This window comes from Carcharodon carcharias, chromosome 7 (assembly GCF_017639515.1).
Source record: "Carcharodon carcharias isolate sCarCar2 chromosome 7, sCarCar2.pri, whole genome shotgun sequence".
Lineage (NCBI taxonomy): Eukaryota > Metazoa > Chordata > Chondrichthyes > Lamniformes > Lamnidae > Carcharodon > Carcharodon carcharias.
In genome coordinates this window covers 75,676,160-75,692,620 of record NC_054473.1, presented here as the reverse complement: position 1 = coordinate 75,692,620, position 16,461 = coordinate 75,676,160, and the positions used below count along the sequence as shown (strand labels likewise).

General features: G+C 45.5%; 1 protein-coding gene across 1 annotated transcript in view; it reads right to left on the bottom strand.

The window, feature by feature from the left end:
• Positions 1-16,461, bottom strand: part of grip2b (glutamate receptor interacting protein 2b) — a 178,830-nt gene that overhangs the window by 29,177 nt on the left and 133,192 nt on the right. Inside the window, exons 15-19 of the mRNA XM_041191848.1 lie at positions 12,889-13,034; positions 10,323-10,467; positions 9,532-9,671; positions 6,950-7,126; positions 1,969-2,125 (exon numbers count right to left, since the gene is read on the bottom strand). Coding sequence (XP_041047782.1) covers positions 1,969-2,125; positions 6,950-7,126; positions 9,532-9,671; positions 10,323-10,467; positions 12,889-13,034 — 765 coding nt within the window. The remainder of the gene's footprint in view (positions 1-1,968; positions 2,126-6,949; positions 7,127-9,531; positions 9,672-10,322; positions 10,468-12,888; positions 13,035-16,461) is intronic.

The following is a 16,461-nucleotide window of genomic DNA, read 5'->3' as shown; positions in this document are numbered from 1 at the left end:
GGTAGACAATAGATGTATTGATTATGTGATCACATGAGTGAAACTGACTACAAATATTAATTCCCCCCAAGAATGAGGACGAAACCAGTCAGTCTGCAGACAACACAGCAAGAAACATCAGCAGCAACAAAGGCAGCTGCGTCTGTGTCTATGACTGGAGACTGCAACATCATAGGGTCTCAAAGCCTATCCCTCTACAAGTCCACCAGTTCAGGAGACTGACCTCTTATAAGTCTAAAGCAACTAACTTTGTGAACTGCTGGAACGCCACCTCTTTGAGGGAATCCTGCAACAACTTTGCTATGTGACTTTGGTTATTGCATTCACCTGGCTACACTTTAAGAGTGGAAAAGAAGCTCATCTTTATCAGGCCTGCACCAAGGCGAGACAATCACTTGACTTACGAACTATTCCTTTGTTTGTAACTTGTAAATGTGCACTATCCACTTTAACTGTACTTTCCTTGAGTTTGCGTATGTGTGTGTGAATGAGTGAGGTAGCATTAGCTTTTTAGGTGAACGTGTGAATAAATAAACCCCTTTATTTGAACCTATGAAAAGCGTGCTTCTGGTTATTCCAATTGGCCATACAGTCAAGGGTTAGGAAACACCCAAAAAGCACACAGATTACAGACAGTAAGGGAAGGAAACAAAGGTTTCAGTTCTCTCTCATCCCTGTCTGTAACAGATAGAATGGTACAATGAGGCAGGCTGAGAGGCTTCACAGTACACAGGTGTAGGAGGGTCTATGGAGCATGAGATGCTTAATAAAGAAGAATGGTGAGATTGGGTTTCAGATAGAGGGTAGGCATTGAGCCAGCGGTGTGTGATTGAACTGAAAGAGAATCACTCGCTGGGTTGAGTGTGTATGGTGGTGGTGGTGGGGCGATGGTCCATAGTTTGCTCATGTTGTCACGATTGCAACTCGTCCAAGCTACTTCCTCAGGCTCTGTTTAAAGCAACATCCCATTCACACAGTCTCACACAGGACTTAACTGCAAGAATGCTCATTTGATTGACCTGGTTGAGGTTTCCAGTGCACTACTCCTGCCAATCTCAGCATTCCCTCGGTTCTTTCACACATAACACCACACATCCAATTAAAACATCAACATATCACTGTCTTTTCTAGCCAAGTCTATGGTTGTGTGTTCAAGTGAAAAGAGGAAGGGAAAATACCATCAAACTGAGGGAATGCCTCATAGTGCACAAGACATCAGGACATTGCCTCCCAATAACTGGAGCACTGAAAACCTCCTGCTGGATATAGTTTAGTCACAGAGAGAAAATCTCCTCTCTGACTTTCAAAAACTCCGAGGGCAAAGGTTCACATTTGTTCTCACCCCCAATCCTTAGGCCTGTACATTTAACAACTGGAAAACTCTTTCCATTCAGACCCTGACAATTCAGTCCTTGAAGTGTGCACAGTAATGGGATGGTATAAGGGGTTGTACAAACTGCCTCAGCACTCTGGGATGGGAGAAGGGCGAATAAAAATCAGCCAATACGTCATTCCTACTCAGGATCCAGCAGCCAGGGCTACGTTTGTGCGTGTGGGTATCTCAGGTCAGCACATGATTAGGCTCAACTGTTATGCTCAGCACAGTTGAGTAGGCTGCAAATTGTGAGCAATCCTGGGCAGGGCATGAGAAGAGGTTGACCTCAGCTCTCAAATCTCCATGTTTGTCTATGGGAGCACAGTCCCTGCCCTTTCTGGGGGGGGTGGGGTTGTGGGGGAGGATGCTGTAGTCTAGACTGGTACACGAAGAATGGGCATGCAGATGAGGTACCCAAGGATTGCCAGTGCCCTCTGTGAAAGGTCACTGCCTTCTGAAGAGAAGGGAGAGAGGGCACCAAAATTTGGAATAAACATCACCCACAACACACTGAAGTGAAACGCACTTAATGGGGTTTGGCAGTGGTGGAAAGACGGCGCTAAACAGGGAGGGAACGGAGCTCCATCTCTTACCCAGCTGCCTTGTCCCACTCGTCCTCGCTGAAGCCACCATCTGTACACGGGTAGCTCTTCCGACGATTGACACGTGGTGGCGGGCTACTCCTTTGACTCGTGTCCTGCCATTCATGAGGATGCAGCACAATCCCTGCTGCCTGGTGATGGTAAGGACCTGAAGGGGTTAATAAAGTGAGCAGCCAGTATTATAATAATATAGCCATTACAGAATGGATCGAGTCTTTAACCGTGCATCAAACAAAAACAAACACATATTCATTTGCATTAAAACACAGTAAAATGTCCCAAGATGCTTCACAAAAGCTTTTTTCGTTGTTAATTGTACAGATCTAAGGACTGGGGGCGAGAGCAAACATGAACCATTGTCCTCAGAGCTTTTTAAAGTCAGAGATGAGATTTTCTCTCTGTGACCAACTATATCCAGCAGGAGGTTTTCAGCGCTCCAATTATTGGGAGGCAATATCCTGATCTCTGTATCATCTGCAAATTTTGAGATTGTGTCCTGTACACCCAAGTCTGGGATATTAATATATTCTAAGAAAAGCAGTGGTCATAGTACTGAGGCCCTGGGGAACCCTAAACATACCTTCTTCTCGTCCTTCAGCCTTACTGTTTTCTTTCACTCAGCTAGCTTCATATCTATGTCACCACTGTCCCAGTTTTATTCCATGGGCTTCAACTTTGCAGGCAAGCCCATTATGTGACAATCTATCAAATGCCTTTTAGAAGTCCATATACACATCACTTGCATCACCCCCAACAACCCTCGCTCTTACCACATCAAAACATTCCATCAAGTTGGCTGAGCGCTATTTGCTTTTAACAAATAAACCCTGCCTTCCTTAATTAATTTACATTTGGCAAATGAGTGGATTTTGTCCCAGATTGCCATTTCCACAGCTTTTCCCACTACTGAGGTTAAACTGACTGGCCTATAGTTGTTGGGATTTTTCCTTATATCCTTTCTTGAACAAGGGCGTAACATATGCAATTCTCCAGTCCTCTGGCACCACCCCTGATCTAAGGAGGATTGGAAGATTATGGCCAGCGTCTCCTGAATTTCACCCTTACTTCCCTCAGTGTCCTCAGATGCATCCCATCCAGTCCTGGTGACGTATCAACTTTAAATACAACTGGCCTTTCTCACATCTTTTCCTTCTCAATTTTTAGCCCATCCAGTTCTCAATTACCTCCTTTTTCACTATGACTTTGGCACCATCTTCTTCCTTGGTAAAGACAGACATGAAGTGTTCATTTAGTACCTTATCCATGCCTCCTGACTCCATGTGTAAATCCTCTTTTTGGTCCCTAATTGCCCCGCTCCTCTTCTTACTACTATAAGCCTACAGAAGACTTTTGGATTCCCTTTTATGTTAGCTGCCAGTCTCTTCTCATACTCTCTATTTTCCTCTCTGATTTCCTTTGTCACTTCCCCTCTGAACTTTCTATATTCAGTCTGGTTCCCACTTTTATTATTAACCTGACCTCTGTCATTTGTACTTTTTTTCTGATTCATTTTACTTTCTACTTCTTTCATCTTTCAGGGAGCGCTGGCATTGTTAGTCCTACCTTTCTCCCGAGTGGGAATTACCTTGACTGTACCCAAAAAATGCCTCTTTAAAGGCAGTCCATTGTTTTGTTACAATCTTTGTTTCCTGTCAAGCCATTCTCACCCCACTGAAACTGACTCTCCTCCAAGCAAGTATTTTACTCTATATTGCACCTTGAATTTGTCCACAGCTAAGCTAAGCCTTATGATACTATGATCCTTGTTCCCTAAATATTCCCATATGGATACTTGATCCACTCAACCCACCTGATTCCCCAGAACCAGGTCCAACAATGCCTCCTACCTTGTTGGATCAGAAATGTACTGATGTAGATTCGGTTCTCCAAAATTCCTCCTCCTTTCTGCCCTTTACACTATTGCTATCCCAGTTTATATTATGATAACTGAAGTCCCCCATTATCACTCCTCGATAGCTTATGCACCTCGCTGTTATTTCCCGCAAATTTGCTCCTCTATATCTACAAGTTGATGACCTATTGAATACACCCAGTAGCATAATGATACCTCTTTTATTTCTTTGCTCTAACCAATTAGATTCTGTCTTTGGCCCTTCTAGGACTGTAATGTTTGCCTTAATTAATACTCCCACTCCTTCTCCTTCCTTTGCTTCCCTATTTTTTCTGAATATCTTTTATCCATGAATATTTAGTTACCCAGCCCTGCCCTATATTGAGCCTGGTCTGTGTTAGCACCACAATATCATAATCCCATCAGAGCTCATCAGCCTTATTTATCATGTTTTGTGTATTTACATTCATACATAGTAAACCTAATTTAGACCCTTTCGCAAACCCTCTTAGCCTGACCCCATCTAAGACCCTACTATTTCATTCCCCAAAGCTATGTGCCTTTTCCAATCCTTTGTTCACTTAGTTTCTCCTTTTTATTGCTATATCCTGGTTCCTATTTCCCTTCCAAGTTAGTTTAAACCCTCCTCAACAGCACTAGCAAACTGCCCCACAAGAATATAGTCCTGGCTCTGCTCAGGTGCAATCTGTCTGGCATCTGTCTGAGCTCTATCACCTAGAAGGACAAGGGCAGCAGAGAGATGGGAACACCACCACCTGGAAGTTCCCCTCCAAGCCACTCACCATCCTGACTTGGAAATATATCGTCGTTCCTTCACTGTCACTGGGTCAAAATCCTGGGACTCCCTTCCTAACAGCATTGTGGGTGTACCTACATGGGGCAGAATTTTATGACCCTGTCATGTCGGGGGCAGGGCCGTAAAATGCAGTGAGCCATTCAAAAGTCCATTGACTTCGGCGGGGCTGTAAAGTCCCGCCAGTGTAAAATTCCGCCCATGGACTGCAGCAGGTCAAGAAGGCAGCTCACCACCATCTTCTCAAGGGCAATTAGGAAAGAGCAATAAATGCTGGCCTAGCCAGCAACATCCACATCCTGTGAATGAATAAACAATACAAAAAGCATTCAGGTCCCACCTTTCCCAGAACAGATCCCATGCTTGAACTAAGACTTCATACAACACTCCAAGCTGCACAGTGTCAGCTGTGGCTCAGTTGGTAGTAGTCTTGTATCCAAGTCAGAAGGTTGTATTTTCAAGCCCCACTCCAGAAACACGAGCACAAAATCTAAGCTGACACTCCCAAGGCAGTTCAGTACTGTGGGAATACTGCACTGTCAGGAGTGCTGTCTTTCAGAGGAGACATTAAATCAAGGGCTTACGTGCTCCTTCAGGTGGATGTAAAAGATCCCACAATACTATTTCAAAGAAGAGCCAGGGGAGTTCTCCCTGATATTCTGGCCAATGTTCTCTCTAAGCTATGCAGCAACCTTGAAAAGCTGCGCATGAGTTGGCCCCTTTAATTTACCACATGGCCAAGCAAAAAAAAAATTAAAGGGCCCACGCACTTAAAGAAATCGCCCAGGAACTCAAAGAAAAAATACAAGGAAATTTGATCCTGGCCAATATTTACCCCTCAACCTATTTTACCCGAACAGGTTATCTGGTCATTGTCACACTACTTGATGTGGGACCTTGCTGCAAAATGGCTGCTGTGTTTCCTACACTGCAGCTGTGATGACACTTCAAAAGTGTCGTTTATCTATGACATCTTTGGCAATCTCTTCTTTGCCTTCATCTATCACTGGCCCCCTATCGAGCTCTACCTGTCCCACCCCACTCTACCAGCTTATGTTTCACCTCATTTCTCTATTTCCTTAGTTCTGATGAAGAGTCATACGGACTCGAAACGTTAATTGTATTCCTCTCCACAGATGCTGTCAGACCTGCTGAGTTTTTCCAGGTATTTCTGTTTTTGTTTCAGTTTTTCCAGGGTATTTTTGTTTTTCTTCAAAAGTACTAGATTGGCTGTAAAACCCTTTGGAATATCCTGAGGTTGTGAAAGGTGCTATATAAATGCAAGTCTTTCTATGAATCGCTGTCTCCCTCATCCAAACATATTAGAAAATGCCTACTCCAAACTCAGATTGGCAGCAACTCTTTACAAATGGTACACTTTATGTGTGGTACACTTTTCCTTTAACCGAAGATGAAACAACAAACACAACCACAGGATGGCAGCAAATGCTTGCAATGTGATTCAACCATATTCTGCTGTAAGTCCAACCAGGCAAAGAGACAGAAATTTAATTGGCAATGGTCCGAACAGTTACACTTAGGTAATGCCAATGGGCGTCATCCAATGCTAGCATCAGTTAAACAGTATTTCGTCTTGGCGAAAGACTCAAAGAAGAGTTGAAAAGTGAAGCCAATTTAAATCTAATCGCCATCAAAATCAACTGTGCCCCATGCATCGCAGCCAATCACCACCCAGGTCAAAGTGTATCCTTTGCCTCACAGCCAATCATAACCCAAGGTCAAACTGTGACACCCACACCCCCATCCCAGCTACCAATTGCCACTCAGGCTAAACTGTGTTGCCATCCCAAGAACAAAACACCACCAAGGTCAAAATGTGCCCCCGCTCAGCAAATCACACCCAAGTCAAAATGTACATTTTGTCCAGCAGCTATCATCGCACAGGTCAAACACCGCCCCTATCTAGAAGCTAGCCATCATCCAAGTCCAGCCTGACAGTAAGTTCCACTCCTCTCTTCCCTCAGTTCCCCCATCTGATAAAGTGACCACAGCCCTAAATGTGGCTCCTGGTAGAAGTTGACTGGAACAAACATAGTGCATCTATCTCTCTCACTCCTTTTCTCTCTGCTTCCAAGTCCAGAGGGAAAGTTTGGGCTCTATTGGCATCGCCTTTACTGCACAGCTGAGACTAGGAACTCACTTGAGAAGCAGTGGGTATTAATCCATGCCCTACCTTTCCATGGCATTGGTGCACCAAAATGGTTCACGAGCACCCTGCTTGTGAATATCAACTGAATGTCGAAAAACGCATATTCCAGTCACACTAAATCATCCAATAAGCTCACCTTGGCTCCCAAAGGCTCCTTCAACCCCCAAGCCATCCCACGATTCCATGGCACTATCCATGCTTGGAATGGTGTTTGAGCGGATTTTGGAGAGTCTGCTGGTCTTCTGGGAGTCAGGGAGTTCATCTTCAGGGTCACTCAGCTCACCCACAGCACTGGACTTTTTTGAAAAAGAACCTGGAAGAAGAGAGTTTCCAATTTTAATTAAATATGGATTTTTAAAAATTATTCGTCCTCAGGATATCATTGTTGCTGGCAGTTATTGTTCATCCCTATGTACTCTCGTGAAGGTGGCAGTGGGTCTTTTCCTCAAACTATTGCCTTTGTGGTGAAGGTGTTTCCACAGTATGATGACGTGGTGCGGAGTTCCACCCAGTGACACTGAAGGTGCAACACTTCTGCTTCTGTTGTGTCAGCATCCCAGACTAACATCTGTATTAACATCTGTATTCCACCATCTTTTTTTTAATGAATGTGGCAAACAATGTGATAATAACCAGGCAATCAGGTTTATTTTTGTGATGTTGATTGAAGGACAGATATGGGCTAAGGCACCACAGATAATTCCCTTGCTCTTTTCCAACATAGGATCTTTTACATCCACTTGAACAGGAAGATGGGACATCTCACCTGAAAGACAGCACCTCCAACAATGCAGCACACCCTCATTACAGCACCTGATTTTACACGCTCAAGTCCTGGCATAGGACTTGAAACCAGAACCTTGTGGTTCAGAGGTGAGAGTGCTACTTACTGAGCCACAGCTGACAACGACATATTTCCAAGTTGGAATGCTGGGTGACTTGGAGGGATCCTGGAGGTGATCATGTCCCTTGTCCCCTTAGGTGGGAGAGGTCACAGGTTTGGAAGGTGATGTCGCAGGAGCTGGGGCGAGTTGCTTGCATTGCACCTTGTAGATGGTACACACTGCACACACGATGCGTCGGTGACGGAGGGAGTGAATGTTTAAGGTGAATGTTTAATGGGGTGCCAATCACACTGCTTTACCCTGGATAGTGTTGAGCTTCTTGAATGTTGTTGCAGTGGCATCAGGGATATCAGACTATTCAAGGTTTTAGGTTGAGTCAGGAAGTCATTAGGTACAAGTTGGAGTACAGACTCCCCACTATAGCAATATTGTTTGTAGGCTGCTGAGGGCATTTATAAATTTCAAAGTTTAAAAAGTGGGAGAGAGGTGCCTCCATCATGAAGCCTCTTCTCTCTCTCTTTCTCTCCCCTCTACCTGAACTGCAGGGCCTCCAATTGGCTCTCCAGCTTTGAGAGGCCGCCTGCTGTCCTTATTTGGACAGCAAGCCCACCTTCTGGCTACTAATTGGCCAATTCAGGGAAGATCAAAGATCAATGCTGGATGAGAGTTTCCCACATAGTGTGGGATTGTGGCCCCCCATTTCACCCTTATGTCAGGGTCCTGACTCAAAGGGCATGTTTTTACTTATTTAAAAAGATGGGAAGAAAGCTGCAATACAGGCCTATGGGCTGTGAACGGGCTCAGGGAAGCCACCTTCAACATTTCTCCCTAAATAAACATGATCTAAGCAGGCTCAGGGGTGGGGTTGAGCGTAGTGCAGAGGACATTGTTTACGGTTGGTTATGGTGTTTAATGCATTCTTGATAATTAATGAAGTGAGCTATCAGAAACATTACTGTCTCTACTTGTACAAACCTATGTAAAGGATAAGCAAGGAATTACCCAACAATTTTTTCTTCATGCCCTTCCTTTCTGGCAGGTGCCGTCTGCTTTGAAACCTCACCCCACGGGTCATGCTTAACGTACCAATGAATGTTAACAGGATATTTGACTGCAGAAGGCATCGTGCGGAACCCATCCTAATGTCATTTATCACCTACACATGCACACATGCCTACTTTTCAATAGGGACCATTGCACAGCAATCGAGAGCGGCAAGTTTTGGCTGAGTTTCTCCCTTTCCAGTTCCAGGATGATAAGGGCCTACAAGCTGTGACTTGGATACTCTAACTGATGGTAGAATAGCTCCACAGGAGCCACTGTAGGGGAGGGGATTACTTTGTCAGGATTTACACTGCTCCCATTATTTAGAGCATTAGGGATATGTTAGGGATATAGGAACAGGAGGAGGTCATTCAACCCGCCCCTGAGCCTGCTTCACCGTTCAATTAGATCATGGCAATGCCATCCAATCAATTTTGCTCCATATCCCTTGATGTCCTTACCAAGAAAAATCTTACCAATCTCAGTCAAGAGAGCTCCATTTATCCCAGCATCAAATGCTTCTTGAGGGAAAGAGTTCCAAAGTTCTACCAATGTCTGTTGGGAAAACTGCTTCCTGATTTCCCTCCAAAATGGCCTGGTGCTAATTTTAAGATGATGTCCCCTTGTTCCTGATTCCCCCACCAGAGGAAATTCTTTCCCTCTATCTACCCTTTCAAATCCTTCTAACATTTTAAACACCTTGATTAGATTGCCTCTCAGCCTTCTAAACTCAAGAGAGTACAAGTCAGGTTTGCACAACCTGACTTCAGAATCTAACCCTCTGGGCCCCAGTATCACTCCCTGTAACACCCCCGCAGTTCATACTCACGGTCTGCTTGCTTCTTGATTTTCAGGGTAACCGTCTCCCCAGCCATCTGGAGCAGGTGGATGGCTTCACTCAGTGGTTTGCCCTTAAGGCTCACTGTATTGATGGCTAATATCCTGTCCCCTATGTGAATGGCCCCGGTCCTAAAACCAGAATGAAAAATCAACCCAAAGTCCACATCAATTTCTATGCGCCCCCACCCCCGCCCCACCCCACCGTGCCCCCAGCCTCCCAAAAAAATTATTGGAACCACAGCTACCGCTTTCAAACATTAGTAGTGGTCCCTGCATACAGTATGGCAACCTGAGCTCAGCTTGACAGCGAGCTCTTCCGCTGTGAGGGCGGCAAGCAAAAGGTGAGATGTGAAGGTCACTGTTCAATCGCTCACTGACCTATAGGGGGGGCTCTCAGGAGTCCCACTCCCTGAAGCTCACTGACAGAGGAAGGGAATCAGAGGAACATGCCAACAGGAAAAGGCCCCAGTGCACGTAGAGTCAGCCATTTTCTCCCGCCAGGGACTCTTCAATGGCAGTTCCCTGTAGACCATGCTTCCTGCTGGCTGGGAAACCACAAGCTGGCTATCTACTTTATCCCGGCACTCGGTGCAAGCACTTCCTCCCCCTGCGTGATCAGCAATTCAGCCCCAAACATGGCAGCCCTGCCTCCTCCCCTGAAGTTCACTGCCCAGCTAATAACTGGCTCAGAGGTGCTCAGATTCTATTCCCCACCACCACCCCCCCACCCATTTTAGTAGCCACAAAGGCACATGCAGAGCTTCGCAGTGGATTTTATACCTTTCAGCCAGGCCTTTCTTGGTGAGTCCACTGATCACAATGGGATCGAAAGGTTCTTCAGTTCCAGAGATGGTGATTCCCAATGGCCCACCGTACCGCTTCAGCTCCACAGTGTATATAATAGCACCGGTGCTTTCCTGTTCATCTGATGAAGGCAGGAAATTTGGAACATAACAAGAAAGAACAGCACAACACTTATAATGGACAAAGATTGGACCATCGGAGAGCCTACTACATAAAGCAGTGCTTCACTGGACATCTCAGTGTTCTGGGCAAAGTTCCAGTCACACAGTGTACAGGATTAAACAGAAAACAGGATATGAATCTAAAACAAAAACAGAATTACCTGGAAAAACTCAGCATCGGCGGAGAAGAAAAGAGTTGACGTTTCGAATCCTCATGACCCTGCAACAGAACTAATCTTTCTTTACGATGAGAGGGAAATATAAGCTGGTTTAAGGTGGGGGAAGGGTGGGGGGGGGAGAAGTGGAGGGGGGGTGTTAGGATAGGAGCAGATCATCAAAAGATGTCACAGACAAAAGAACAAAAGAACACAGATGTTTTGAAGTTGGTGATATTATCTAAGCGAATGTGCTAATTAAGAATGGATGGGAGGGCACTCAAGGTAATAGCTCTAGTGGGGGAGCATAAAAGATTTAAAAATAATGGAAATAGGTGGGAAAAGAAAAATCTATATAAATTATTGGAAAAGAAAAAGAAAAAAAACAAAAGGAAGGGGGAAGAAACAGAAAGGGAGTGGGGATGGAGGAGGCAGTTCAAGACCTAAAGTTGTTGAATTCAATATTCAGTCCGGAAGGCTGTAAAGTGCCTAGTCGGAAGATGAGGTGCTGTTCCTCCAGTTTGCGTTGGGCTTCACTGGAACAATGCAGCAGGCCAAGGACAGACATGTGGGCAAGGGAGCAGGGTGGAGTGTTAAAATGGCAAGCGACAGGGAGGTTTAGGTCATTCTTGCGGACAGAACGCAGGTATTCTGCAAAGCGGTCGGCCAGTTTACATTTGGTCTCTCCAATGTAGAGGAGACCGCATTGGGAGCAACGAATGCAGTAGACTAAGTTGGGGGAAATGTAAGTGAAATGCTGCTTCACTTGAAAGGAGTATTTGGGCCCTTGGATGGTGAGGAGAGAGGAAGTGAAAGGTGTTACATCTTTTGCGTGGGCATGAGGAGGTGCCATACATAGGGGTTGAGGAGTAGGGGGTGATGGAGGAGTGGACCAGGGTGTCCCGGAGGGAACGATCCCTACAGAATGCCGACAGGGGGGTGAAGGGAAGATGTGTTTGGTGGTGGCATCATGCTGGAGTTGGCGGAAATGGCGGAGGATGATCCTTTGAATGCGGAGGCTGGTGGGGTGATAAGTGAGGACAAGGGGGACCCTATCATGTTTCTGGGAGGGAGGAGAAGGCGTGAGGGAGGATGCGCGGGAGATGGGCCAGACACGGTTGAGGGCTCTGTCAACGACCGTGGGTGGAAAACCTCGGTTAAGGAAGAAGGAGGACATGTCAGAGGAACTGTTTTTGAATCAAAGTTGGGAGTTCATGTTAGTTCACTAGTTACATTTACTTGAAGCCTGCAACACTAATCTTGTAAGGCTTGATTCTGAGCTCCAGGTCATACTTAATGGATCGTTGGGGCAGAGGGAGTTTTACTCTGTATCTAACCCTGTGCTGTACCTGCCCTGGGAGTGTTTGATGGGGACAGTGTAGAGGGAGTTTTACTCTGTATCTAACCCTGTGCTGTACCTGCCCTGGGAGTGTTTGATGGGGACAGTGTAGAGGGAGTTTTACTCTGTATCTAACCCTGTGCTGTACCTCCCCTGGGAGTGTTTCATGGGGACAATGTAGAGGGGATTTTATTCTGTATCTAACCCCGTGCTGTACCTGCCCTGGGAGTGTTTCATGGGGACAGTGTAGAGGGAGCTTTACTCTGAAACTAACCAGTGCTGTGCCTGCCCTGGGAGTGTTTGATGGGGACAGTGTAGAGGGGGCTTGACTCTGTATCTAACCCCATGTTGTACCTGTCCTGGGAGTGTTTGATGGGGACAGTGTAGAGGGGGCTTTACTCTGTATCTAACCCCATGCTGTACCTGTCCTAGGAGTGTTTGATGGGGACAGTATAGAGGGAGCTTTATCCTGTATCGAGTGTTTGATAGGACAGTGAAGAGGGAGCTTTACCCTGTATCTTACCCCGTGCTGTACCTGCCCTGGGAGTGTTGGATGGGGACAGTGTAGAGGGAGATTTACTCTATATCTAACCCCGTGCTGCACCTGCCCTGGGAGTGTTTGATGGGGACAGGGTAGAGGGAGCTTTACTCTATATCTAACCCCGTGCTGTACCTGCCCTGGGAATGTTTGTAACTTACAAGGGAGCAACTGATTGAACATGACTTGGTCCTTGAAGTATTTTGTTACACCTGACAGACATTACTAAACTGAGTTAGCACAATGGTAAGCTCATCCACCAGGGTAACTGCTTTTAAAAACTAAATCCCACAGAGAATGGAAACCTGGACGAGGCTGAAACCACCTGTCCTCTCTGCACTCTCAATACCTGAGTTGTCCTCATCCTTTCGGATCTTCAGTTTGACCAGTTCATCACATTGCTGCAAGATCTGCACTGCATCCTCCATTGAGCAGTTCTCCAGTCGGATATTGTCAATGGCTAAGAGTTTGTCTCCAGGCTCCAGAGTCCCAGTTCTATTGGAGAAAGGAATAAAGCAGCTGAGAATACCAGGCTGTAAAGCAGTAACCCAAACAGAACATCCTCCAGATCCCAAGCTACTGAGCAAGAGCTGCAATTCTGCTGCTGAGTTTCATGCAAACTGCGCTCTGTATCCTTTCTTCTCCTTATGTCTTCAATGTGTTGAAAAAAGTTTTTAAACATCTCTGACTATCTCATTGTTTCACCAGGGCTCCTAGTGATGGAACTCCCTCCTTAAGTCTTTCTTTGCAGTGTCATCATGGCTCATACGAACATATGTACATATGAGCAAGGAGCAGGAGTAGGCCATTCAGCCTCTTGAGCCTGCTCCACCATTTAATAAGATCATGGATGGTCTGATCGTAACCTGAAATCTGCATCCCACCCACCGCCGATAACCTATCACCCCCTTGCTTACCAAGAATCTATCCACCTTTGCCTTAAAAATATTCAAAGGCTCTGCTTCCCCCACCTTTTCAGGAAGGGAGTTCCAAAGACTCACAACCATCAGTGAAAAAAATTGTGCCTCATCTCTGTTTTAAATGGATGACCCCTTATTTTTAAACAGTGACCCCTAGTTTTGGATTCTCCCCCAAGAGGGAACATCCTTTCCACATCCACCCTGTCAAGGCCCCTCAGAATCTTATACTTTCAATCAAGTCATCTCTTACTCTTCTAAACTCCAGCAGATACAAGTCTAGTCTGTCCACCCTTTCCACATAAGACAACCTACCCATTCCAGGTAAACCTTCTCTTAACTGCTTCCAATGCATATATACCCTTCCTTAAATAAGGTGGCCAAAACCGTACACAGTACTCCAAATGTGGTCTCACTAGTGCCCTGTATAACTGAAGCATAACTTCCCTACTTTTGTATTCAATTCCCCTCGCAATAAATGATAACATTCTATTAGCTTTCCTAATTAATAGCTGTACTTGCATACTGGCCTCTTGTGATTTATGCACTAGGACACCCAGATCCCTCTGCACCTCAGAGCTCTGCTCTCTCTCACTAGTTAGATAATATGCTTCTCTTTTATTCTTCCTGCCAAAATGGACAATTTCACATTTTCCCACATTAAGCTCCATCTGCCAAGTCTTTGCCCACTCACTTAACCTATATATATCTGTTTATAGCCTCCTTATGTCCTCTTCACAACTTGCTTTCCTACCTAACTTTGAGTCATCAGCAAATTTGACAACCATCCCTTCAATCCCTTCATTCAAGTAATTTATACAAATTGTAAACAGTTGAGGTCCCAGCACTGTTCCCTGTGGCATGCCACTCATTATATCATGCCAACCCGAAAAAGACCCGTTTATGCCTACTCTCTGCTTCCTGTTAGCTAGCCAAACTGTTACCTGTTATGCAATGAGCTTTTACATTCACAATAACCTCTAATGTGGCACTTTATTAAATGCATTCTGACATCTAAGTACAGTACATCCATCAATTCCCCTTTATCCACAGCACATGTTACTTCCTCAAAGAAATCCAATAAGTTGGTTAAACATGATTTCCCTTTTACAAACCCATGTTGACTCTGCCTGATGACCTTGAACTTATCCAAGTGTCCTGCTGTAACTTCTTTAATAATTGCTTCTAACTTTTTCCCTACGACAGGCCTAACTGGATTGTAGTTTCTGGCTTTCTGTCTGCCTTTTTGAATAATGGAGGCAGGTCAGTTGGTAGCACACTCACCTTTGACTCATGAGGTTCTGATTTCAAGTCCCACTTCAGGGCTTGTGCACAAAAATTAAGGCTGACACTACAGTTCAGTGCTGAAGGAGTACTACACTGTTGGATGCGATGTGAAACCGAGGTCCCACCTGCCTGCTGGATAGATGTAAGAGATCCCTGGTACTATTTCAAAGACAGGCAGGGGCGTTGTCCCTGGTGTCCTGGCAAATATTTATCTCTCATTCAACACCACGGATACAGGTTATCTGGTCATTATCACATTATGCTGTGTGCATATCGGCTGCTGCATTTCCTACACTTCAATAAATACTTCATTGGCTGTAAAACACTTTGAGAGGTCTGATGGCCATAAAAAGTGCTTTATAAATGCAAGTCTTTCTTTCTTTGCTTTCCATTTACAATCTATAGGCATTCAAAACCCAAACACAATGGCACAAAACATTGTTTCCTGAATTCATCTCATCTCTCCCATTCTTTAAATCTCAATTTTGTTCTGCCTTTGACTCTTCACCTCGGTTTCTCAATAGGAAAAGAAAACAAACAATATCACAGATGCCATCACCCACAACCACCCAAACAATGAATCGCCATTTCACTCTTAACACACTGCCAATATACTCAGCTTTGTTTATTCATGTGGAAAGCCCAGATTGCCATGGCAACAACCTGCAGCAATAAAAGTGCCTTCATTACTGGATAGGAAAATTGCACTGGCTTAGACCAGAGCCACTCTGAGGGCAGATTTTCAGATGAGTGAGGAACTGAGTGAGGAAGTAGTGGCCTCTTTCCCTCGTGCTGATGTTCAGATACCTGAACTCGGAGAAGGTAGTTGGGAAGCTGGGAATTATTTACACTGGTGAGCAGAAGGTTCATGAGGGACCTTATCAATGGGGTGAACATTATGGGCGGACTGCCTTAAAAAGAGGCCAGCCCGCAGTGATGACATGCTGCCGACAGCCTAAATAAGCAGCAAGTGGGGCTTCTGCCCTTCAGCGAGAGGGAGTCCCATCCTCAATCTGATTGGCCGGCAGCTCCAGCAATCCCAGCAGTAGTGAGTGCTGCAGGGACTGCAAGCAGGCCCAGGAAGAAGACAGCAATAGATCCTGGAGGCCCCAGACTCAGCTAAGCCTGGTATTTATGGGTGGGCAGCGATTGGACACCCTGGGTAAGGGGGGGAGGGGGAAGGGGGACAAGGGATGGAGGGCAGGTTTGGAGGCTCGGGGAGGCACAAAGCGGCAGTATCATCTGCGGGGGGAGGTTTGGGGGTTGCAGAGTGCCCCGATGTGCATAGGGCACCCCTCAAAAGTTTTACCCTCATTGTTCCTTCCTTCTTTTTTACCCCAGTTTGTGAAAAATCGGACTCCCCATTCTCACCTGCTTTCCCACGCCAGCCACATTATGGGAAATCTGTGTGTTGCCATCAGGATTGTCATCTGACATCATCACATTGGATTTATGCATGTGGGGAATGGCAACAGTCCCAATTTACAAATGTAAAACCCAGACCCATGCATTTTAGAAAGAAAACACATGGGTTTGTATAGCAGTTTTCACAACCTCAGGATGTTCCAAAGAACTTTATAGCCAATGACACAGTCGCTGTTCTAATGTAGGAAATGCAGTGGCCAATTTGTGCACAGCAATGTGAAAGCGATCAGATCATCTGCTTTAGATCATGAGAGGGCAGACAGGGCTCCAGTTTGCGTTGCCAAGCCTCAAAC